The sequence below is a fragment of the Capsicum annuum genome, chromosome 6, assembly GCF_002878395.1.
Source record: "Capsicum annuum cultivar UCD-10X-F1 chromosome 6, UCD10Xv1.1, whole genome shotgun sequence".
NCBI classification, from domain to species: Eukaryota; Viridiplantae; Streptophyta; class Magnoliopsida; order Solanales; family Solanaceae; genus Capsicum; species Capsicum annuum.
Genome location: NC_061116.1, coordinates 204,534,616 through 204,561,668, shown reverse-complemented (window position 1 = coordinate 204,561,668; position 27,053 = coordinate 204,534,616). Strand labels below are relative to the sequence as shown.

General features: G+C 30.1%; 1 protein-coding gene and 1 long non-coding RNA gene across 6 annotated transcripts in view; one reads left to right on the top strand and one right to left on the bottom strand.

Moving 5' to 3' along the window:
- Positions 1-3,154: 3,154 nt before the first annotated feature.
- LOC107876134 (cytochrome c1-1, heme protein, mitochondrial) overlaps positions 3,155-27,053 on the top strand; it is an 82,618-nt gene continuing 58,719 nt past the window's right edge. The window contains exons 1-3 of one of the 3 annotated variants that reach the window (XM_047413787.1): positions 3,155-3,279; positions 3,529-3,561; positions 3,640-3,725. In XM_047413787.1, coding sequence (XP_047269743.1) covers positions 3,276-3,279; positions 3,529-3,561; positions 3,640-3,725 — 123 coding nt within the window. In that variant the 5' untranslated portion in view covers positions 3,155-3,275. Of the gene's footprint in view, positions 3,402-3,528; positions 3,562-3,639; positions 3,726-27,053 lie in introns of all 3 variants that reach the window. The other 2 variants (XM_016723147.2, XM_047413786.1) reach the window with 2 other exon arrangements.
- On the bottom strand, positions 3,987-4,569 carry LOC124899324. 3 transcript variants are annotated; one of them, XR_007056741.1, is made up of 3 exons: positions 4,420-4,569; positions 4,138-4,170; positions 3,987-4,059 (listed from the first exon to the last, which is right to left on the bottom strand). It is a non-coding gene; the product is annotated as an uncharacterized LOC124899324 (long non-coding RNA). The 3 variants fall into 3 exon arrangements; XR_007056740.1 differs by having other exon boundaries at positions 4,417-4,564; XR_007056739.1 differs by having other exon boundaries at positions 4,298-4,543.

Here is a 27,053-nt window from a genome sequence, read left to right as displayed (position 1 = left end):
TATCTCCATTTTTAAGTTGCGGTACAATACCCAAAATATTTCTATCACAAGTCGATTTTACTAGATAATTACATTTAGGAGGTCTGATATAGACAATACACGAGAAAATATTATAACCAATTTCTTTAACATGCTCAGCAAACTCAAAGTAGGAAATTGTTTCAATATGACATCAAAACAGTCTGTAACAATACCTTCATCGTACTTTATACGAAGCTTTTGCTGTAACTTTCCTTCATGATGAAACCTCAATGTAATGTACACAAAATTCATAGTTAATCTAAAAAAATTTTAAAAATATGATCTTTAGAACAAAATTAATTTTTACGGGATAAAAAATCTTAAAATTCAAATACAAAAATTCAAACAATTTATACGCGATGAAAAATTCTAAAACTAACCTGTTTGACCCCTAATCGAGTTGTAGATCATCTGATTTTGGGTGAAATAGAGTTGGGAGGGAACCTAAATTTGCAATTTTGGCTACTGAAGCAAGAGAAATAACTTTTACTAAGAAAATTAGGGATATTTGTTAGGGTTGGGTCGGGTTTTAAGGGTTGGATCGAATTTTATAAGGGTTGGGTCGGGTTTAAATATATAATATCATTAAATAATGTGGACAAATCAAAAGGCGCATGTTCAACACTATCTAACCTTGACTTCGAATAAGCTATGCGTGGTTGAATATAATTCAGCTAAAAGTTATTAAGAAGGGTATATAATTGTCCGTGTAGTTTAGGGTCTAAAGTAAGTTATGCTGACAAGTTCAGGGGGAAAATGATGTATTTTCTCAAAACTTTAACCCTATGTATAAGACACTATCTAAAAAAAAATAAGAGTTGGAATAAGATATTATAAGTTCATGGCTCTATGCAAAGAATTAAGTGGTAGACTGAAGAAATATTAGAGAAATTTGATTAGATATGACATGAATCAGCTACAAGTTATCGAGGATATGATCTTAGATGAAAATATGTTGATACAAGAGAAGACTAGAAATTCACGAAATGGACACATAAGAAGCAAAAATCAGCAAGCAAAAACAACACAAAAGAAAGGGGATGGAGAAGAAGATTGCATAAACGTAAAGATAGATAGAAAGACCCTTACTTCTACCAAGTGATTAACAAAAGATGGTGTATCAAATCATCAATCACACCTCACCAATAGAAGCTCAAACCTTCCTCTTAGGTGGACCAAGGGAATTCACACTCCTCAAAACCCACATTTCTTGTTAATTTGTCAACACAAGTGAAATCCATCAATTGTGCTAACCCTAATTCGGTTTGTCTCTCTTAAGGAGAAGGAGAATACTATAAGCTAACACTAATATTACAATGTGAAAATTCACTCAATTCATTATGTCAAAACTTAGGAAAAATAAGAGCTAAGATGCTTATTTATACTTATTACAAACAAGGATAAAAATACCCTTAATGAAGGGTGCTCCTTTAGAGTGTAAAAAGGGGATCTTAAAAGACAACAATAGCCCTAAAATGGGGCGTCTATTGAGTGTCAAATCATAGTGTGCAAAGTCCATTTTGTCCTTCAAGTGAGGCGTCTCTCGAGTGTAATGGTTCCCTTCTCCTCCTTCCACTTGACAAGGCTTTAAAATGCTCCAAACACTTCCCAATTCCGAAGTTTGAACCTTTGACAATGCCTTGTACAATTTTTTTCACCTCATACTTGTATCATCCTCTTTATATTGAAGGAATTTGTCCTCAAATTCAGATCCTATAAAATCAAAGAGAGAAGAAAAACAAGCACACAATCCTCTTGGTAGGAGGGTTAGCATTAGTGCCAAATTATATGAACACACAAAGGGGGCACACTCTTAGAATATAGACAACAATCCTTGTAATAATCATGAAACACTTACTATAAGAAACATAAAGGACATGACTAAGATATGCATCAAAGAGAGAAAAGTGCAACCCAAAATCATCACATATTTCAACACTCCAAAGTTGTTCGCATTTGAAATACAACCACGGGTCCTTTGTGTGTGAAATGAGAAGCTTAGCATGAATGGTATAAAGGAGGTGTTTTTGGCAAATATCAAGAGATAAGGAAACTATAATCGTCTTAACGACTTTACTATACCTAAAAGGTAAGACTACCATTGGCTTAGGAGCCATAAGATACATTTGTTTCATTACCTCTACAAGGGACCTCATCAAATATGGTTCCACTATTGATCCTAAGGTCCACCTCACCCATACATTACTATCATTCAAACAACGAAACCATCCACCAAACTTCCTACCTCTACACAATACCAATTTAGAATTAATATGCTTATCATCATAGCTAAAGAGGTAGTATAGAAAGGAATCAAGTGTGAAGACATCATGCCAAGGGCGTACACTTTTAAAATACAACCAGCAATCCTTTGTTCTAACCATGAAACATCTAGTGTGAGCATTACAAAGGCTAGGTATAAGACAAATATCAAAGGAAAATAAGCACAAGCCGAAACAATCTTTTTTCCTCCCCACTAGTACACCGGGATCAAATGGGTGAAGTGGCCAAGGGACTAAACCGAAGCAACTCATTCCATCTACTAGGGTATCACACTCACCCAAAGCATTTGTTTTTAAAGGAAGACTAGCACACAAGGATAAGGACCTACGACTTAGTTTATTATCTCACTCTAATTAATCTTTATCGTCATCTAAGCATGATAAAAATAATAATATTTTATAAAAAGATAAAATACACACAAAATGATTTATCAGTATAAAATATTTATTTGAGTATCGAAATTATATTAGTGCCACAGAAATTATGATGGAACAGAGGAAGACATAAAGTAATATATATTATTTAAAAATGAGAAGACACATAAATTGAGATTGAGAGAGTATTAATATTTTATGGCAAAATTATGATAAGAGCATTATAAATCACATATTTAACACTTAAAAATATAAAAGATCTAAAATATTCAATTGACACTCAAACTTATATTAGTGTTACTAAATTGAAATAGAAGAAAAAATATTATAAATCACAATAATTAAAAATTTTAATTATTTTAATAATTGATTATTCAATGTCTAGCACTAATATTAAGAGTAAGAAGTTTGGGGAGAGTTAAACAAAGTAACCCCGATTTTGACCCGAAATTTATTTACCCGACTTGAAGACTGGATCAATTTTCGACCATTCATTTCTCAAAGTCTATGAGGTAGACGTCCCTATTTCTCTCGCCCACACAGACAAAATCGTCTCGAACAGTAGTACATCATCGCACAACGTCCTTTCTGTGAACCATGAGTAATATTTTCTACGAATCTTAATCTCCAATTAATGTAAAATAAGGAGTCTCAGAGTAACTGCTATTTGATTCGGAGTTCACGGGTTCAAGCAGTGGCAACAGCCTCTTGTACAAATGCAGGGTAAGGCTGCATGCAATAAATTCGTGTGGTTTGCTGCTTTCCTGAACTTGCGGGTCCATAGGAAATACCAGACTGCTCTCTTTTTGATGCTGATGAAAAAATGAGCTAAGTTTTTTCATTTTTGCAGGTTTAGGGAAGAAGATCAGAATAGGATTCGACGGTATTAGCTTAACACTCAGCACTGATTTCGTATTCATTATCTTTCGTTTGTGAAATTAGATTTTTTTTTAAAATTCAGGATTCGGAAAAATTAATCGGTTTATTAAGAGAGGAGCTGGCCAGAGGAATGATTCGAATGTTCCTAGACGAAATGATGCACTGAAGGTATCGATTTTTAGATAATTTTTGTTTTAGTGTGGGAAGAGGTAAATTACTAGAGTGATTTGTTTTGTATATGTTCTATTGATGAATTATGGAACCTGGTTATCTGATTTGAAGCTCTGGAATGCTATTTTGCTTTTAAAATCAGATAACCAGGTTCCATAGTTCATCAATAGAACATATACAAAACAAATCACTCTAGTAATTTACCTCTTCCCACACTAAAACAAAAATTATCTAAAAATCGATACCTTCAGTGCATCATTTCGTCTAGGAACCTTCGAATCATTCCTCTGGCCAGCTCCTCTCTTAATAAACCGATTAATTTTTCCGAATCCTGAATTTTAAAAAAAAATCTAATTTCACAAACGAAAGATAATGAATACGAAATCAGTGCTGAGTGTTAAGCTAATACCGTCGAATCCTATTCTGATCTTCTTCCCTAAACCTGCAAAAATGAAAAAACTTAGCTCATTTTTTCATCAGCATCAAAAAGAGAGCAGTCTGGTATTTCCTATGGACCCGCAAGTTCAGGAAAGCAGCAAACCACACGAATTTATTGCATGCAGCCTTACCCTGCATTTCTACAAGAGGCTGTTGCCACTGCTTGAACCTGTGAACTCCGAATCAAATAGCAGTTACTCTGAGACTCCTTATTTTACATTAATTGGAGATTAAGATTCGTAGAAAATACTACTCATGGTTCACAGAAAGGACGTTGTGCGATGATGTACTACTGTTCGAGACGATTTTGTCTGTGTGGGCGAGAGAAATAGGGACGTCTACCTCATAGACTTTGAGAAATGAATGGTCGAAAATTGATCCAGTCTTCAAGTCGGGTAAATAAATTTCGGGTCAAAATCGGGGTTACTTTGTTTAACTCTCCCCAAACTTCTTACTCTTAATATTAGTGCTAGACATTGAATAATCAATTATTAAAATAATTAAAATTTTTAATTATTGTGATTTATAATATTTTTTCTTCTATTTCAATTTAGTAACACTAATATAAGTTTGAGTGTCAATTGAATATTTTAGATCTTTTATATTTTTAAGTGTTAAATATGTGATTTATAATGCTCTTATCATAATTTTGCCATAAAATATTAATACTCTCTCAATCTCAATTTATGTGTCTTCTCATTTTTAAATAATATATATTACTTTATGTCTTCCTCTGTTCCATCATAATTTCTGTGGCACTAATATAATTTCGATACTCAAATAAATATTTTATACTGATAAATCATTTTGTGTGTATTTTATCTTTTTATAAAATATTATTATTTTTATCATGCTTAGATGACGATAAAGATTAATTAGAGTGAGATAATAAACTAAGTCGTAGGTCCTTATCCTTGTGTGCTAGTCTTCCTTTAAAAACAAATGCTTTGGGTGAGTGTGATACCCTAGTAGATGGAATGAGTTGCTTCGGTTTAGTCCCTTGGCCACTTCACCCATTTGATCCCGGTGTACTAGTGGGGAGGAAAAAAGATTGTTTCGGCTTGTGCTTATTTTCCTTTGATATTTGTCTTATACCTAGCCTTTGTAATGCTCACACTAGATGTTTCATGGTTAGAACAAAGGATTGCTGGTTGTATTTTAAAAGTGTACGCCCTTGGCATGATGTCTTCACACTTGATTCCTTTCTATACTACCTCTTTAGCTATGATGATAAGCATATTAATTCTAAATTGGTATTGTGTAGAGGTAGGAAGTTTGGTGGATGGTTTCGTTGTTTGAATGATAGTAATGTATGGGTGAGGTGGACCTTAGGATCAATAGTGGAACCATATTTGATGAGGTCCCTTGTAGAGGTAATGAAACAAATGTATCTTATGGCTCCTAAGCCAATGGTAGTCTTACCTTTTAGGTATAGTAAAGTCGTTAAGACGATTATAGTTTCCTTATCTCTTGATATTTGCCAAAAACACCTCCTTTATACCATTCATGCTAAGCTTCTCATTTCACACACAAAGGACCCGTGGTTGTATTTCAAATGCGAACAACTTTGGAGTGTTGAAATATGTGATGATTTTGGGTTGCACTTTTCTCTCTTTGATGCATATCTTAGTCATGTCCTTTATGTTTCTTATAGTAAGTGTTTCATGATTATTACAAGGATTGTTGTCTATATTCTAAGAGTGTGCCCCCTTTGTGTGTTCATATAATTTGGCACTAATGCTAACCCTCCTACCAAGAGGATTGTGTGCTTGTTTTTCTTCTCTCTTTGATTTTATAGGATCTGAATTTGAGGACAAATTCCTTCAATATAAAGAGGATGATACAAGTATGAGGTGAAAAAAATTGTACAAGGCATTGTCAAAGGTTCAAACTTCGGAATTGGGAAGTGTTTGGAGCATTTTAAAGCCTTGTCAAGTGGAAGGAGGAGAAGGGAACCATTACACTCGAGAGACGCCTCACTTGAAGGACAAAATGGACTTTGCACACTATGATTTGACACTCAATAGACGCCCCATTTTAGGGCTATTGTTGTCTTTTAAGATCCCTTTTTTACACTCCAAAGGAGCACCCTTCATTAAGGGTATTTTTATCCTTGTTTGTAATAAGTATAAATAAGCATCTTAGCTCTTATTTTTCCTAAGTTTTGACATAATGAATTGAGTGAATTTTCACATTGTAATATTAGTGTTAGCTTATAGTATTCTCCTTCTCCTTAAGAGAGACAAACCGAATTAGGGTTAGCACAATTGATGGATTTCACTTGTGTTGACAAATTAACAAGAAATGTGGGTTTTGAGGAGTGTGAATTCCCTTGGTCCACCTAAGAGGAAGGTTTGAGCTTCTATTGGTGAGGTGTGATTGATGATTTGATACACCATCTTTTGTTAATCACTTGGTAGAAGTAAGGGTCTTTCTATCTATCTTTACGTTTATGCAATCTTCTTCTCCATCCCCTTTCTTTTGTGTTGTTTTTGCTTGCTGATTTTTGCTTCTTATGTGTCCATTTCGTGAATTTCTAGTCTTCTCTTGTATCAACATGTTTTCATCTAAGATCATATCCTCGATAACTTGTAGCTGATTCATGTCATATCTAATCAAATTTCTCTAATATTTCTTCAGTCTACCACTTAATTCTTTGCATAGAGCCATGAACTTATAATATCTTATTCCAACTCTTATTTTTTTTTAGATAGTGTCTTATACATAGGGTTAAAGTTTTGAGAAAATACATCATTTTCCCCCTGAACTTGTCAGCATAACTTACTTTAGACCCTAAACTACACGGACAATTATATACCCTTCTTAATAACTTTTAGCTGAATTATATTCAACCACGCATAGCTTATTCGAAGTCAAGGTTAGATAGTGTTGAACATGCGCCTTTTGATTTGTCCACATTATTTAATGATATTATATATTTAAACCCGACCCAACCCTTATAAAATTCGATCCAACCCTTAAAACCCGACCCAACCCTAACAAATATCCCTAATTTTCTTAGTAAAAGTTATTTCTCTTGCTTCAGTAGCCAAAATTGCAAATTTAGGTTCCCTCCCAACTCTATTTCACCCAAAATCAGATGATCTACAACTCGATTAGGGGTCAAACAGGTTAGTTTTAGAATTTTTCATCGCGTATAAATTGTTTGAATTTTTGTATTTGAATTTTAAGATTTTTTATCCCGTAAAAATTAATTTTGTTCTAAAGATCATATTTTTAAAATTTTTTTAGATTAACTATGAATTTTGTGTACATTACATTGAGGTTTCATCATGAAGGAAAGTTACAGCAAAAGCTTCGTATAAAGTACGATGAAGGTATTGTTACAGACTGTTTTGATGTCATATTGAAAAAATTTCCTACTTTGAGTTTGCTGAGCATGTTAAAGAAATTGGTTATAATATTTTCTCGTGTATTGTCTATATCAGACCTCCTAAATGTAATTATCTAGTAAAATCGACTTGTGATAGAAATATTTTGGGTATTGTACCGCAACTTAAAAATGGAGATATAGTTCAGTTTTATGTGTCACATTTAGTAGATGAACCCCATATGGTACCTGCCATTTCATATATTTTTCATGTGGGTAGAAAATTTTCTACTTCTTTTGACAAAGAATCCAATCAAGACTGTGGAATTAGTGAAAAATTAGATTTTAAAGAGGGCTTTCTAGAGGCTACAACACCTCAACAGCCTTTTGTGAGTGAAAATTTAAATAGTAGTGGTGCTGCTACTAGTGTTGGAGAGTTGAGTGGTGTTGGTGCTGCTGGTTCTAATGGTGAAGAGTTAAGTGGTGTGGAGGAAAACTTGGATAGTGGTGTTGCTGCAACTGTTGAGCAGAACTTGAGTAGTGCGTCATTTGCTAGTATTGTGGAAAATAGTGGTGTTGGTGGTGTTGCTGCTATTGGTGAGCAGAACTTAAATAGTGATGGTGGCGGAGTTGCTATTACTGGTGAGCATATCTTGGATAGTTATTGTAGTGCTGCTCTTCATGGTGAGCAAAACTTTGATGGGACTAGCTTTGTTACTCCATCAAATGTCCCAATAATTTTATTTGATTGAAAAAGTGAAATTGATGATACAACAAATTTAGATTATGAAGACTTTTTTTATGAAGGTGAAGATAAATATGGTAGTGATGTTCATGATGAGGTTAGAATTTTGATGAAAGAAAAAAAACTGCCACATAGATGAGAGTTGAAGAAAAAAAGGGAAAAAAAAAGAGCCTAGAACTGAAGGGGTTAGTTTAGGTAAAAAGGAGTTGACTTAGGATATGATGAGTTCTTATCCAATAAAAAAACTACTTTAGAGAGTAAAGTAGCTGGAGATGAGTCATATTTTGATTCTGATGTAGATATTAGCTTTGAAATAGATAGTGATGATGGCAATGATGGGGATGATTAAGTAGAACAACTTGCAAGAAGAGAAGGAAAAGCAAGAAGAGTAAAAAGAAATCATAAGAGAATTGTGTTTGATCCTACTTGTAAAAAAATAATTTGAAAGCTTGGTCTTTATTTTAAAAATATTCGGCAATTTAGAAAAGTTATTACTATGTATGTTGTGCTAGAACATGTAGAATTAGACAAGTATATAATGAATCAAAAAGGGTGAGAGTAAAATGTATTGATGATTGTTCCACTTTGTTGTTTGAAAGTCATGATTCTAGAACTGAAGATTTTCAGGTAACGAAGTATAATCTAATGCACATATGTAATGCCACAATTAAAAACAAACTTGTGAATTCAAAGTATTTGGTAGAGAGATAAACGACAAGGTTATATCTGAGTCTAGTATTAGAATTTTTCAATTTTAAAACTTGGTTAAAAAGAGTTGAAGGTGTATATTGGAAGGACAGTGGCAAGAAAATCTAGAAATATTATGTTGCAATAAAACATGGGTGACCATGTAGAGAAGTTTAAAAGGATTTTGAATTACAGAGATAATATTTTAAAGACCAATCCAGGTAGCTCAATCATTTTATATATGTTTTGATGTTTTGAAGAAAGCATTCAGAATTGGTGCTAGGAGATGTATTAAATTTGATGATTGCTTTTTGAAAGGTGTTTGTAAAGGCCAATTACTTGTAGCTGTTTGTAAAGATGGAAATAATCAGATGCTACCGGCAAACTAGACAACGGTTGAAGTTGAAAGCAAATTCACTCGGAGATGGTTTGTTAGACTTGTGAAATGACCGTGAGCTGGGAGTTGGATCAGAATTAACTCCTATCACTGTTATGCAGAAGGTAATGTATTTGTTGTTCATTTTCTTTATTTTTTTCTTTTAACTATATTTTTCGTTTTTAACTATAATCTCTAATATCTATAATTTGTTAGAGGGTCTTAACAATGAAATTACAGAATTAGTGGCAAATGCATAATAAAGAATATGTGCAAGATATATTCTAGTCAACTGATTCAAATATTGAAAGGGTATTGAAAGGAGAATCATTTTTGGAGATGTGCCAATTCTACATATGAGCAGGAATTAAAAAAAATTGGATCACATGAAGTTGTTAGGGGATAAAATTTGTGAAGACCTACTGTATTACAATATTGAAAGGTGGTCCAAAGTGTACTTCAAGAATCATACTTATTGTAACAGTGTTGACAACAACATGACTGAAAATTTTAATTCATGACTATTGGATCCCCCACACAAGACTATTATCATAATACTTGAAGAAATAAGGGTCAAGGTGATGAAAAAAATAGGACAATTGAGAGAATTTGCTGATACTTGATTAACTGATATTTTTCCAATGACACGAAAAGTATTGCAAGATAACACATCAAAATCAATGAAGTGTAATCTTGAGTGAAATGGTGAATTTGATTTTGAAGTTAAGGATAGCTGGGGCGATACTTTTATAGTGAATTTGAGAGATAGAAATTGTACTTGTAGGTCTTGGATATTGAAAGATATACCTCGTTGTCATGCTATAGCTACACTACATTATGGGAGATTAGAGCCAGTTCATATGTTTCACATTGACATATCAAGAAAATCTTTCTCAAGACCTATATTTACTACATTCAGCTTGTTACTAATATGTAAATATGATCAAAATCAACCAACCCTTCTGTTTTACCTTCAACAATAAAGAACCTGTCAGACATACCGGACAAATCTAGAAGAAAGAAGCAAAGTGAAAATAAGATTGAAAAGTTGTCTAAACATGGTATTGAGATGAGCTGCAATATATGTCATTCCAAGAGTCATAATAAGATGGATTGTCATTTAGCTACAAGTTCAACAAAATCAAGTGTAGGTTCCTCTGCAGCACTAAGCACAAAAAGAGTAAGAGAAAGACCAAAAGGGTCTACAAAGGTAGCACTTGACTTGTCATTTACTACTAGTTCATTTTTATTTTATTTTTTTATATTTTTTTATATGTTGAAGGTTGCTGTTGTTAGTAGAGGGAGGAGAGCTGATGCTGATGTTGATGCTGCTGGTAGAGGAAAGAGAGATAATACTGTTGCTACTATGGATGGTGTTGGTAGAGGAAGAGGATCTACTGCTGCTGTTATTGTGGGTGGTATTGATTGAGGAAGAGGACCTGGACCTTCTACTATTGATGGTAATGATAGAGGTAAAGGAGATACAACTTCTACAGTTATTGGTGTTGGTAGAGGTAAAGGAAGATGAGCCGATGCTAATAAAGAAAGAGAAGCTGATGGAGTCACTGGTGTTGGAAGAGGTAGAGGGACACCTTTTGAAAGACCTGGGATGATTGGAACGGAGGTGCTTCGGACAGAGAGTGGTTATAAAATTTTCAATGTAAGTTAAATTTGATGAAATTTCTCTAGTTTAAAGTTTATCTTTTAAAAATCTTAAATAAATTTATTTTATTTTTTCAGCCTGAAATGCCTATGAACTCCTACATAGTGACTAGACATCTTGGACATCACAAATCAACATCAGATCTGAAATGAAAAGGAAAGAAAGTTGTGACCAAACATGATCTTGAAGTCATGAGAGCACAGAAAAGGATGAGGACAATGTCAAATGCCGCCGAAGTGAATCATCTAAATCAAACAAGTTCATCAACCTTTCAGTAGAAGAAGCCTAATTTTTATTTTTTTGTATTGATGTTGTGTACTGAAACAGAAGTTACTTTCACTTAGCTAATTTCGCTTTTGATTAGTGACTTCAATTATGCAGCTGTGACTGCACTAATTTGATGTGTAATTGTATGATGTGAACGTGATTGCACTTTTGACCACATATTTTTGTAGAAATATGAGCAGCTGTGACTATACCATTTTGATGTGTGTTTGAAGCATTTATGCACTTGTGTCTTCACAATTCTCATTCGACTATAAGTAGTTGTGGTTGCACTGTTTTTGTATATTTGTCGGAGGGATTTATGCAATTGTGACTGCATCATTAATGATAGTTTGTGCAGCTTTGCTTAACTAGTACTAACGTAATTTCATTACAAAAGAAGTTGCACCATTACAAAAGAAACAAATGTTTAAAATGCAATCAATTCAACTACCTTTCTTCATATATATCAAGAGAACCACCAGCTAAAGTACATTGCAGAAGAAGCTTAAAAGAAGTTGCACCATTCAATACAAAATACAACAACCTAGTGCTCAAGAGAATCACCAGCCAAAGTATATTACAAAATAAGCTTAAAAAACTGCACCATTCAATACAAATATGCTAGATATCTTCTAACAACAACCTACTGCTAAGGTAACCTCATTGAACCTTTCTTTATATGTGTCATTCCAAGCCAATAACTTATAGCTATTAGTAGTACAAAACAACAAAACACAACAAATTTAATAATTTTTCTTCACTTTTTTTCTCTTTCTTTGATCTTCTCGATCTTTTTTTTTCAACTTCTCCAATTTCATATCAACACAATTATCATCTTGTTTGGGTTTTTTTTGGCTTTTCTACTTCATAAGAAACCTCCTCAACAAATTTGTCCAACTCAAAATTTTCAACTTCATTAATCGATGCATGATTGTCAATATATTGAGAAGACTCAACTAAATTCTCAAGCTCACCTAATTTCTCTATTAGTTTAGAAATCAAATATTTGGACCTCGGATCAATATCTTCTCAATCCCTCCAACACCAAAAGTCGCAAGATCTTGGACCCTTCTATGGTGACAAATAAAGAATGAATTAGTCTTTAACCAAATTTATCGGAATAGTAAAAGCAAAAAAATTGATATTTACTCCATAATAAGGACATGCCCAATATCTTCTGCCGGGATTCCTCGAAGTCCAAGATGTCTTCATATACTATAAAAAATCACGATTACAACGAACTTCTTTGTACAAAGCATTATCATTTTCTCTCATACAAAGTTTAGTCAAACTAACTGACTTCATTGTGTGCTACAAAAATAAATTAGGGTTCTTCAAGAGCGCTTAAATTTGAAATGAAAGAGAAATCAATCTCAAATTTTGCTTAAATTTCGTAGAAGGAGCAGATTTTAGATAGATTGAGGAAGAAGAGTAGCAAATTAGGATTTTTGAGGAGAAATTTGGGTTGGGTGATTTGAAAATTTCTAACCGTTACTTATTTACAAGGAATATTTTAATTTAAAAAAAAATAAAAGACAAAGCTAACTATTCGACGCCCCCAGCAACATGCGACTTCACTTGGACTTCTAAGGGTTGAAAATAATTAAGTTAAAAGTTATTAAGGGAGCATATAATTGTTCGTGTAGTTTATGGTCTAAAGAAAATTATGCTGACAAGTTCAAGAGGAAAATGATGTATTTTCTCTTAAAGTTTCATAGCCATAACTACCTATTCCTTTACCTGAAGGATCACGTTTTGTTTAAACAGCCACCAAAAAAATCTTTATAAGGAAGAATTTCGAAAGGCAACTAAAAGGACAAAGAAGCTTGAGATAAGTTTTTTTACACGAAACTTAATTATTATATAAAATCCTTTTTAAAATTCATCGACATGTAACACCTAAACAAAACAGAAAAATTTAGTGCAACAAAACAAATTTAGAAGATTGTGTCATTATTCTTTATATAATGTATAATTATAACCAAATAATATTTTAAAATCTTTATAATTTTATTTTTTTAAAAGATGAAATAGGAAAAACTCAAGCATATAACTTATTTTTGGTCAATGAGGGCATTAACTTTATACCTTATTTATTTACTTTTAATACTGTCACCATTTTATCTTGACATACATTTTACACTTTTAAAACAATATATATACTTTCTTCTTTCTTAAATACTTGTCATATTTTATTTTGTATATCATTTAAATAAAATTTTAATTAGAGAGTAAATTAACTAAATTATCCTTATTTTCTTTTATTCATTTCAACTCAATACAATACTTGATCCTTTTGCACTATATTCATATGTCTTCATATTCATGATGAAGGACAAAGGTATAAATGAGCAAACTAATGATATCTTTGTTTTCTAAAATGACAAATACCTCTCATTTCTTTTTAGTTATCATGATAAAATTTTGCACAATTATTAAAAAAAAATTCATTAGGAGTGTAATTTAACTCACATACCCTGTATTAATCTTTGTTTATTTGTGTCTATTTCTAGAATAACTAATATTAAGGGAAAAGTTATAAAAACATAATTAGTTCACTCTTGATTTTTTGAATTGATCCGTATTAGGAATAACAATTTTCGATATATGACAACTAAAATGAAATCGAGAAAGTATTATGAGTCATCTATTTTTACTAAGGAAGATGTACAGTATCTAAGAACGGAACTCATATTATATTTTGTTTTATATTGTTAAAATTTTGTACTTAATAATATAATGAACACAAAATATTTGTTTTATACGTTTATCTTTATTGATGTTATATACACGTGCAAAACACTTACACTAGACTGGTTTACTAAAAATACACACAACAAAATCACATTATATTGTGAACTTATTGGCGACTAATTAAAGGAGTCTTCGTTTTCTTATAAAATTCAAACACGTCATTCACTTGTAGCTATAGGAATCTTTTTTTTCCTCCTCGTTAATTTACATATTTCTTATCATATTTTTTCATTCTCAATTTTTTTTCACTTTTAATTTTCTGTGTACATGAAATTCTTTTCCTAATGTATTTAGAAATTTATTTATAGACAAACATACTAACAATGATAATATATTAATTTATTTTACGAGTATAAAAAAATAGAGTGTACGTAAATCTTACTCCTAATATTACATATTGTGCCAGTCAAATCTATTATTTTTTTTTATTTTGTTTTCATAGTATTTGACTATCTCAAACAAGTATGTTTTACGGTAAGTATGTTAATTTATTCTTTAATTTAATTATTATTATTATTTTTTGAGTCGGGATCTAACTAAAACAATCTCTTATCTCATAAAATAGAGCATTCACCAACTTAAAAAGGCACACATCACTTGCTATCCTTTATTGTATTTTTGTACAATTCTAAAAATGTGTACTTTCTGTTAACAAAAATATATATATTGTTTGTCTAGCTTTTGTTGTATTTTCGTATAATTGTGAAGACATATTTTTTTTTAACAAAAAGATATATGCTATTTTAGTGAAAATAAAAATAGCGTGCGATTTTTCATAAAAAAATTAAATTTAATATTTATTTATATACACTTTTTTTTTTACAATTACATTACTCTTAATAATAAAGGGCGATAAGCAGAAAGCTGTTTGACATGCTTGCTTGTGTTGTCTACTTCATCTGCTTCAATCGTAGTTTTACTATTTCATCCCTAATTAATTATTATAAGTCATTTAAGTATTAAAAAATTGATGTTATTTAATTAAAAAATAGAAATAAAAGGATAAGTTTAAAAAAGATAAAATGAAAATAAAATAATAAATTAACTCTTGATATTTTGTGCTACCTTCTTCAGCTACTTCAATCATAATTTTACTATATCACCCCTAATTAATTATTATAAGTCATTTAAGTATTAATAAATTAATAATATTTAATAAAAAAATAAATTAGACATAAAATGATAAATTAACTCTTGATATTTTAAATTAATTTGATGTTTATGAAACTCATTTAAATTTTATTCACAAGTATTTTTATAATAATTTTGTCTTATCACTTTTAATTAATTGTTATAAGTTATTTAAGACATATTTGCTTTGTTGTTTCAATCATACCTCATCATCCGCAATCTCTCCATACACATGATCACCAAGAACACAATTAATAGCAAGGTTCTCACCACATAAGAAGTTCAAGGGACCATATTCATATCAAGATCAACATTATATATATTAACACTAACTTGAGGCTCATCAATCACATCATACATAAACTCAAGTAGTGGGCTACATTCGTGAGTAAATTGATCATCATTCACATCTTCACTAGTTGTTGGCAACTCATATACCAACATAGACTCACCTCGGTTTACAAGGGTCAACTAGTGTGTGAATACTCTTGTCACTTAGTAATGAAACCTTATTCAAGTCATGAGTGCTAGCACTAGATGGACACAAATAATTCTTACGAAAAGAATCAATTTTGTCATCTTTAGGATCAACTAGTGCTTGCAAACGTCCATCAAGAATTTGGTCTTCATGCAATCTAACAATACCAAGAGTATCACAAAGGGAAGACTCATGTGATTCTCCTCCAAGCAAACCATCAACTACATCCATTTGGCTAATACTATCCACATCACGACATTCTAAGTTTATAAGAGTGTAGGAGATAGCATTGTTACCTTTTAGCTCACATGAGGTATGGCCTTCACCTAGGTTTGGATCATGGCAGCCCATTTGTTCCTTTGGGAAGCTCTTATTACAAGGGAGTTTGTCAAGAATACTTCTCTGCATCAACTCTTTGTCATTTTTTTCAAAGTTGAAATTCTTAGCCAAGAGCTCCATTTGATCAACAACCATGTGTTCTTGAGGAACTCTCATTGAATCCTCCGGTGGAAGTATATTATCTTAAACCTGCACACAAGGAGAATTGATACTAGGCTAAATGTTAGTATCTTGGTTAGTGGTGATTCGGCTTAGATGGCATGCTTCAATCATCAATTGGCGTGGACTTTCAAGGTACCGATGAAAATTTTCAAAGGGATCTGAGGTAATATAAATACTATAACTATCCGGAGTGGATGATGTTGTTCCTTCCATTATCAAGGTAACTAAAAGAGCAAAAAAAAACTGCAAAGGCAAAAACCTACAAAACGAATAAATAAGTTAGTTCAAATAACCTCACGCACTCATACTCGGATCTCACCTCACACTTGGTCTCACAAGTGTTGAATACTTGGCAATACTTGATAAGTGAATTGAGTGGTGAATATGCCTTGGTCCGGAATCGAGTTTTGTTTGATAAGACTCAAATAAAATGATGCACGAACTTGAACCAACAAACTACTATGACTTGAAAACAAGAAAAGCACACAAAAAGCGAAGACATGAACAAAACGGATTCAAGACTAATTATCAACCTAGTAGGTACTTACTAGTTTTCTAATTAGTGATAGAATCAACACAAAAGCATCTAGAAACAACAAATAGAAACTTAGAAATCTAATTTAGAACTCAATTTGGTTATTCATAAAGTGATGATGTGACAGCTTGTGGTTGGATGTCACTTTTCAAAATTTTCAATTCCAAATCTCTTGTTTCGGCCAAACACTTCTTTAGGGAAGAAGAATTTCGGTTTTAGGGAGAAAATGAAATGGATTCAAAACGGATTGGTCCCCTCAAGTGTACTTTCAATTGTACTTGTTTATCCCCTCTTTCTTTTTGGAAGACTTAGAATATGCTAGGGAATATTCTTGTACAAACACTTAGTACACTCTCTTTCTTCTCCCCTTTTGGATCAAACAAGCTACTTGAATATTCTTCTTCAACAAGATTTGAAGATGGTGGATGAACAAGATGAATATTCAAGAGTTGACCAAGGTTTGACCACTAGGCAAATGAACCTTAACTTCAATTTTTCTTTTAGATCTAGGTTCCCTTTGCCAAACCAAGCACAACCAACACAAAACCCAGCCACAAAACACCACACACAATTTGATAAAAAATGAGACCCCTCCTCAAAAGCTTCAAACAAGCCACAACAATGGTGGACTTAGCTAAAAAACAACCAAATCTTGTTCTAAACTTATATCTAGACCCTTTAAGTGCTAGAGAACAAGAATCTAACAATAGAAACTATCAAAACAAACTAAAAATTAGTAGATCTAAGTTGTGAAATTCGGATCTACTACCAAACAACAAGCAACACACAATTTTTTTTGAGTTTTTCAGATTTTTGACTCTTTTTGTGGATTTTTTGACTCTAGACTCTTTTTTTGTGAAGATTTTCTTAGATCCAAGACTTAGAGTTATAGGAACAACTCTAATACATGGCTCTGATACCAAATGGTACAAGAGAACACTAGGAATTCACGAAATGAACACACAAGATGCAAAAAATCAGCAAGCAAAAATAACACAAAAGAAAGGGGATGAAGAAGAAGATTGCATAAACGTAAAGATAGATAGAAAGACTCTTACTTCTACCAAGTGATTAACAAAAGATGGTGTATCAAACCATCAATCACACCTCACCAATAGAAGCTCAAACCTTCCTCTTAGGTGGACCAAGGGAATTCGCACTCCTCAAACCCCACCTTTCTTGCCAATTTGTCAATACAAGTGAAATTCATTAATTGTGTTAACCCTAATTCGATTTCTCTCTCTTAAGGAGAAGGAGAATACTACAAGCTAACACTAATATTACAATCTGAAAATTCACTCAATTCATTATGTCAAAACTTAAGAAAAATAAGATCTAAGGTGCCTATTTATACTTATTACAAACAAGGACAAAAATATCCTTAATGAAGGGTGCTCCTTTGGAGTGTAAAAAGGGGATCTTAAAAGACAACAATAGCCCTAAAATGAGGCCTCTTAAGTGTCAAATAATAGTGTGCAAAGTTTATTTTGTCCTTCAAGTGAGTAATGGTTCCCTTCTCTTCCTTCCACTTGACAAGGCTTTAAAATGCTCCAAACACTTGTCAATTCCGAAGTTTGAACCTTTGACAATGCCTTGTACAATTTTGCTCACCTCATGCCTGTATCAGATGTGGAGGATGCTAATTATGGTAGAAGATTAGTAGATAGTGTGTCCTTATTTTGGTAGGTAAGAATGCTTTGTTTTGGTATCTGTACTAGTACTCACAGTGCTATATTTGTAGAATCTCTTGCTTGTGGAGTTTTGGTAATGATTATTATTTCGGATTGATTAATTGGAGCATTGTTTTGTGGTAGTTTTGTTTTTGTTATTATTTGTTAAGTTAATACCTATTCTTCCCACACTATGTCTTTTATGATTTTTTTTAAAAATCTTGAGTCGGGTTTTATAAAAAATAACCTTTCTACCTCACCTTAGAGGTAGGGGTACAAAATATATACACTTACCCTCTTTAGACCCCACTTTGTAAGAGTATATTTATCATGTTGTTGTTGTTGCTTCATGCAAATTTTGTAAATGTCAACCTCCATGTTTCTCTCCCTCTCTTGCTCTTTTAATTTCTCCCTAATGTTTTCATAAATTGGCTAAAAGTATCTTGAGGCCTTTGATTTTTTTACCTGCATTATAGTAATTTATAAATCACATTGAATTTGATAAATATTCATAACATTGATAATCTCCTCAATTATCCATAATTATTATATTTTAAACCTCTTAAATATTTGTAATTTTTTTTATTTTCTCTCCTTCTCTCAAATTCACATATACACATATCTCAATTTATTTCGAAAGAAACTATTGGGTCCAATTGATCCCACATTTAATTTGAACAATTAATATAATCATAATTCTTTTGATGTTAGTTTTGCTCATCCAACTCTTTTAGGACTTTTTCAAGCTATTTTTTTTCAATACTTGCTTTTTTAAAACAATGAACTTAAACATTATACTCATCAAGACAACCAAAATACTCCATCCGTTCACTTTTACTTATTCGTTATTTTAAAAATAGATTTTTATTTTTAACTTATTAGGAATATACAACTATGTTTTCATGTTTTACCCTAGCATTAATTATTTATAATGCAAGTCATTTTTCAAGACGTAATACTAAAAAGAGAAAAAACATCATTTCTCCCTTGAACTTGTCCGCTTTACTTACTTTAGTACTTAAACTAAACTTCTGTTTATTTGTCCCCTTAATATCTTTGAAATTTATTAGTTTCACCCCTCAAAACTGAATACCACTCTCACATCGGAGAGTGTGTTACACTCGCCTACACATCAACGCCACGTCAATGCCATGTCGGAGCCACGTCATTGCTAGTAAGAAATTACTATTTTTCTAAAAAAAAATTAATCCCCCCCACATTATTTTTATATATATTTAAAAATAAAATAAAAAATATATATGTACTATTTTATTTATATAAATATATTTACTTATTTATTTATATATATATATATATATAAATATATATATATATTAAATAAAAAAGACACCCCATCCCCATTTTCTTTCTTCTTCACACACCCCACTCCTCCCACCCCGCCCCTCTTTACGTTTCTCCTCTTCCAACCCTCACCCCCACCCCCTACCCTACAAATGCAACCCCCCTCCTCCTCCTCCTCTTCCAGCTCCCTAACCCCTACCTTCCAACATGTTTCTTCTTCAATCCCCACACATGAAATAATCCACCATTGGAGTCAAATATGAACAAAATGTTCAGAACCATTATTTATTTGACGGAATGCGTCAACGAAATTCAAATTTAACCCACCACCTATTCAACAAAATGCCTCAATGAGCATCAACTCAATCAACAATGGCATCAACTTTATTTCAACAACAGAATTCTTTTGACTATATGCATTACATTTTCCTACTTGTAGCCTCTGTCATCAGTCTTAATAATATTTAATCTTGTTAGAAAAATCAACTAAGTTTACCTTTGGTTTCAACTTTTAACTAAAATCGAATCATAAATTCATGGATTCAAAATGTGTATCAAATACCCATAAAATAGATATTAGCGCGTACTTTTTGTTCTTTCTATGAGCTAGAGATCTCATGTCACCACTGAGTCAAAGCAATCAAAACAGAACAAAAGATCAAATTGAAACAAATTATAACTAATTTATTTATATTTGTATATTTCTTTTCTATTATAAAGAAGAGGTGGTTTCGACCACCCCTCTACTCCCATTTAATTATATATCATATCCTAATATATAATAATTTTATTGTTTCATTATAATGGTTTAAATATTTAATATATTCTATTAATTTATATTAATTAACTATAACTACATATTGGAAGTAAAAATTTATATTAATTAATTTATTATCACAAATCACAATAATTAATAACTTAAAATATTTAAAAGACATATAAAAATTTTATTGACTCTCATTATTTTAGCAATGCCACATAAATTGAGATAAAAGGAAAAGTACTGCAAATCATAATAATTAACAACTTAAAATATTTAAAAAATATTTAAAAATTTTAGTTGACTCTCAAAATTGTATCGAAGCCACATAAATTGGGACACAAGGAGTAAATATATTATTTGATAATTAAATAAAAATTATTATAAATTACAATAATTAACAAGTTAAAATACTTTTTTAAAAATAAATAAAAGTTCTATTCAACTCTCAAAATTTTATCGGTGCAACATAAATCATAACAAAATAAAAAATTATCTTAATTAATTGCAACTAAATATTTAAAGTAAACCAATTTTATTATTTTAATTGACTTTTATATAGAGAATTAATCTTTTTATTTATTTATTTATTTATTTAATTTAGTAAATTTAAATTTTAAAATTATTATTTTTTACTCTTAAATAGAAATACTAATAACTTAACTTTAAATTTTTAAAGTACAAAATTAATAAATTGAATTTAATAAAATAAATTTCTAATGAATATTTTCTTAGAATTTGTGTTGGGTCAATATGTATCAAGTTAAAAAAAATAAAGAAAAATATATAGTAAAATTTTATTATTATGAAAGATAAATATAATGCACTATCCAGTAATGTTTACTAATATCATACTTTGCATATGCAAATATAGCATCCCGTATTTAATTAATATACTATTCCGGTGAATTATCAATGATTACTATTGGATATGATAAAATTATATTATTTTTTATAGTAATAACACAATCAATCGCTCTTAATTAATTATTATGAGTCATCTAGGTATTAAAAAAATAAATAATATTTAATGAAAAATAAAATAGACATAAAATGCAAAATTAACTGTTAATGTTTTAAATTAAATTTTCGTCTTTCGAACGATGATTTTACTATATCACTCCTTATTATAAATCATTTATGTATTAGACAAATAAGAATAACAAAATGATATGTCAACATAAAATATTTGATTGACTATCAAAATTATATTAGTGTCACATAAATTGGGACGGGACAGAAGAAGATATAAAACAACATATATTATTTGAAAATGAAATAAAAAGTACTGTAAATAACAATAATTAACAAAAAAAAATTAAAAATTGACTGATTTCTGCTTCAGCTGTTTCAATCGTGATTATAATGTACAGTGATGTTTAAAAAGGGTAAAATGGTATAATGAGATTTAAAAAGGATAAAATGTATGTAGTAAAGTGTGAGAAGAATAAAGCATAAGTAAATTTTATTACTATATTTTAAAGAAATTAAAGAAAAGAAGTATAAAGATTATTTGCAAAAGATTTTTACAAACTAATTTAAATATAAATAAAGTAAATTTAGGTACAAAAAACGTGTATCTATAACAAATTTGCTACCAAAAACTTCACATTTTCGTAACATTAGTAAATTTTCTATCAAATATGTGTAGCCATTTTTCTCAACTTTTTACAGCTCCTCAATATTAATTAATATTTCTTTGTTTAAAAAATAAAATAAAGAAAAAAAAATCTCAACTATTCCTTCTCTATTAAAAAACAACACTTTTTTCCTGTGTTAAAAATAATAATTAAACAAAATAATAGCGAATCTAAGTTGTGTATTCTCTTTATCGGGTAAGTTTACATGATTCTTAATCTTTACGATATTGAAAATCAATAATCTGCTGGATATTTGATTTAAGCTATTTCATCAGATTTACGCCTATTCTTTCTTTATATTTCTGATCGCAAAATTCAACAAGAAAGTTAAAAAAAAAGAAAGGTCTCAATTGTGATCCCCTCAGCTCAATCATACTAATGAAAATATTCTACTGATCAAACTTTTTACTCCAACATAAATGCTAAAACTTAAAAATTGCAATCCACATGTTTTACTATTGAATCTGTGCTGACACGGGCCGTGCACTTCTAGTGTATCAATATGACTTAGTGGACATTGTGGTACCTCTATTTAATTTTGAAAGCCAGTGATTGAACCATGGAGGCCCAGTTTATAAATGAATACATTTATGAACCACAAATATGAATACCACTTTTGAACAAATATGAAAATAAAAAATGATGATACGGAGTTGAGAAGCATTGAAGTAATGAAAATAAAGTAAAGGATTTGAAGTAATGGAGAAACGGGTGGTGGGGTACGAAGAAGATGAAAAAATAGGAGGGGGTGCGGGTTACAAAGAAGATGAAGAAATAGGGGTGAGGGTGAGGGGTATGAAGAAGATGAAGAAAGTGATATATATATATATATATATATGCTAAAAAGTGGGACCAAAGCAGTTTTTAAAAAAAACAAGCTTTTTTTTAAAAAAAAAATTCACATCAGTTTGAAGGGTGAAAATAATACACTTTAAAGATGTTAATGGGGTAAATAAACGAAAGTTTAATTTAAGTGCTAAAGTAAATTGAGCGGACAAGTTTAGGAGGGAAATGATGTCTTTTCTATACTAAAAATTAATTTATAGGAATGGTGTGGTAAAATAGTCATATCATCATCATTTTCTCCATGAGCATGCCGATTCTAAATATGACAAGTAAAAGTGAATGGATAAAGTAGTATTTCTTGAAAGCTAAAACATCTTTTAAATAAAGAAAGGTTAAAAAAAAGTAGGAAAAGTAAAGAAAACATGACTATTAATAATTATAGAATATAATAATACTTCATATAGATTTTTGAGTTCAAGATTATTGATGTTCTAAACAAAAACAAAAATAATATATTCAATATAATCTCACAAAGTAAGATTTACGGGTATAATATCCCAACCTTAAAAAATAGGGATACTATTTCCGATAAAACCTCAACTCAAATTAAATGACAACTTTCTCTTTTCAACAATCCGCATAAAAATCATCACTTTGATTTACTCCTTAAACACCAATTATTCTTTTGTTTTAAAATTTTTCCATTCTATAAGCAATCCTATTCTAATTTCTGCATTGACTTTTAAATTTTTAATTTATGTCAAATTTGTCATTTATCATTAACTAGTACAAACAAATATTTAAAACCTAATTTCTAAATTTTAACAAAAGAAATAATCATCATATATCCGCTATCCCCGTCCCTGCCAAATTAATAATTAAAAAAGAACAAACACGCATCATACGGTAAAAAAAAACTATATACCATTAGTTTGTTAAAATGTTTTCCTATTGATTAAGTAATTTAAAATTTTAGTAGAAAACAATTTCGTCAAAAGCTACAATCTTGGGGAAAAATCATGACGTATGAATTAATCACAAATCAACTTAAATCAAGAAAAACTTATCATTTTAAATTTCCATTCAATTCTACTTCAAATTCTGTTAAAGAACCTCCATCCAAAAAATAAATAAATACAGTGATTAAGATTTATATTTTCATCAAATATTTTATTTAAAAACTTAAATTTATGTCCACATAAAGTAATTACAAATAAAACTATTTGAACATAAAGCAAATATACAAAATAAAATCTGTCCACACAAGGGGGTGTACATTGATTTTCTCCTTTCAGTTGCATCCTATGACAATTGGATGACAATTATTTTTTATAATATGTTGATTAAGGGGTACCCGTTAATTAAGTGTGTATAAACAAGACTCATCAAAGCAAGTGACAATTCAAAAGATCAAGCATCCTTTCACACAAATCATTAGACGAAAATACAAGCCACGACTTGTTATGTCAATAACAATATCATTCTTCCAACAGGTGATGAAAATCAACGTGATCTCCTCATCCTCAGAAAAATAATACAATAATAATGTAATTAGATTATATTAATCTATAGAATTATACGCCCAATAAATTAAAACACACACATATATATATTACTATCATTTATGAAAAGGGAATTTCTATTTTTTAAAAAACATATTGCATAACATATCTCTATTCGATTGGGCGATAAAAAGGGAATTTATACGTCATCCTGCGAGTCCGAGTTCTTGATATTACCCTAAAATACGAATATACTAAAATTATGGACATGTTGTTGAGATTAAAACAATAAACATGTGAAAGCTAACAAAAAAATTTTGAACGATCATAACAAAAAAAATTATAAAAGGATACATAAGTAAATTTTTTACCTTCAACAAAAAAAAACGTGTTGATTTGCAATTATACAATAACGAAAGCATTGTCTAGGAACTATATATAATCAAAACAATTTTTGTTTATCTTATCCACACAGTTGCAAATTTTGGTAAATGGATCTAATTCAAACCTTGCTTCTCTGTAGTTTCTACATGGGCACATACTTATGCTACGTTTATGGAGTATTCATTAACGATGTAAAAAAATATCCTGATTTGTATGTAATACATATATGCAGTAGGTATAAAATTCATGTTTAAAAATCTTACCATATAGTTAGAGTTTTATTTACCATTTATCTAGGAGTTTTATTTATATCTATATTTATATTTTTAATCTTTATCTTTATCTTTAATATATTAAAAGTGTGACCCTTAAAAAAGTGATCTAAACTTTTTGCTCTTCATTAAAATACTCCGCTTTAGACAAAATCGTCTTTTCATCGTTTCTCTATTATTTAAGTAATATTAAGGGCCTGTTTGGCCACGGAATTTTTTTTCTTTTTTCCGAAGTTTGAAATTGTGGTGTTTGGCCATGAAAATTCGAAAAATAATTCCGAATTTTTTTTCTGAAAAAGAAAAAATAGGTTTTTGTTGTTTTCACAATTTTTCAACTCCAATTTCAACTTTTATTATTATTACATATAACCCCAATCTTTTAAATTTTTACATAAAACTCTCCTTATAACATTATTTTTTCAATATTACGTATATAACAGTTTTAAAGAATAAGATAATTATAATTTCAAACTTAATGTTATCCTAATTAATATATATCTCTTTTTCTCTCTCATCATTAGTTTTATCTCTTATTTAATTTTCTCTCTTATTTAAGACATTATTTTACTGCTAATTTATATTTATACCCATAAATATATAAAGTATTATGTTTATACTCATAAATACATAAAGTATTATATTTATACCCATACATATATAAAGTATTATATTTATAATAGAAATATACAAAGTATGTTTTATATAAAGTTTATACCATGTATATACCATATACACACACACATATATACAAAGTATTAAGAAACATACTAAGCATATTTATAATATAAATATACAAAATATGTTATATATGAAGTTTATACCATGTATATACCATATATACACATATATAAAAATACAAAGTATAAAGAAACATACTAAGCATATTTGTATATTTATGGTATATGATATAATATACCATAAATTTGCAAAGTATGTTTTACATAGAAATAATTTATTCACACGCAGTAAAATCTTTCATGTATAAGAAAATTAAAGAAATAAATTAGCGGCACCCTAAAATTTAATAACAACTCATCATTTCCTATTTTTTAGGAACAGAAAATGAAGGAAATAAATTAAATAAATTCTTAAAAAAATAAATTTATTTGAAAGATAATATTTGTTACCTAAAAAACAGAAAACAGTGATCTGTTAATATAACATCCATATTTAAAATTTTCAAATATGAGAAAATGGCTATTGATGTAAATATCATATATGCCATAATTGAAATTCATTAAATATGACCATGTATATGTAATTATTTTTACAATGGTGGCTAATCTTTTTCTATTAGTAGGTAAATTTTAGTTGGGTGATTTTGATAGTTTGTAAAAGTTAGGGCATAAAATCATATTTAAAAAAGTTTTTTCAAAAGTAAAAAAAAAATTTCAAAAAAGACATGGTCAAACACAACTCCAACTCCAATTTCAACTCCGACTTCAACTCCAACTCCAAAAAATTTTAGTTTTCATGGTCAAATGGCTACTAAATATTAACTATATTACCAAAAAAAGGAAACCTCTCCTCACAAAAATATAATTCCTTCTTCACTATCTAAAAAACCTAATCATACCCAAAAACCAAAAAATAAAAAAACAAAAAGATTTTCCTTCCATGAAAAAAATAGTACTCAATAAACAACACATTAACTGTTATGGAATCTCTAAATTTACCGCATAACTAAAAAATGATAGTATTTACCCTATGGAATCTCTAAACCTACCCTATAACTAATTATTATTGCATATTAGTGCATTAAATCGTATATATAGATAATAGATATGGTATATAGGGTGCTCCATGTTTTGGTCTATTTTTGGTTTCAAATGTCTTCTATGATATAGTAAAAGTGCGAAACCCCTAAGAAAAGTGATTTAAACTTTTTATCCTTCATTAAAATACTTCGTTTTAGACAAAATCGTCTTTTCATCGTTTCCATATTATTTAAGTAATATTAAATATTGACTATATTACCAAAAAAAGAAAACCTCTCCTCACAAAAATATAATTCCTTCTTCACCATCTAAAAAACCTAATCATACCCAAAAATCAAAAAAACAAAAAGATTTTCCTTCCATGAAAAAAATAGTACTCAATAAA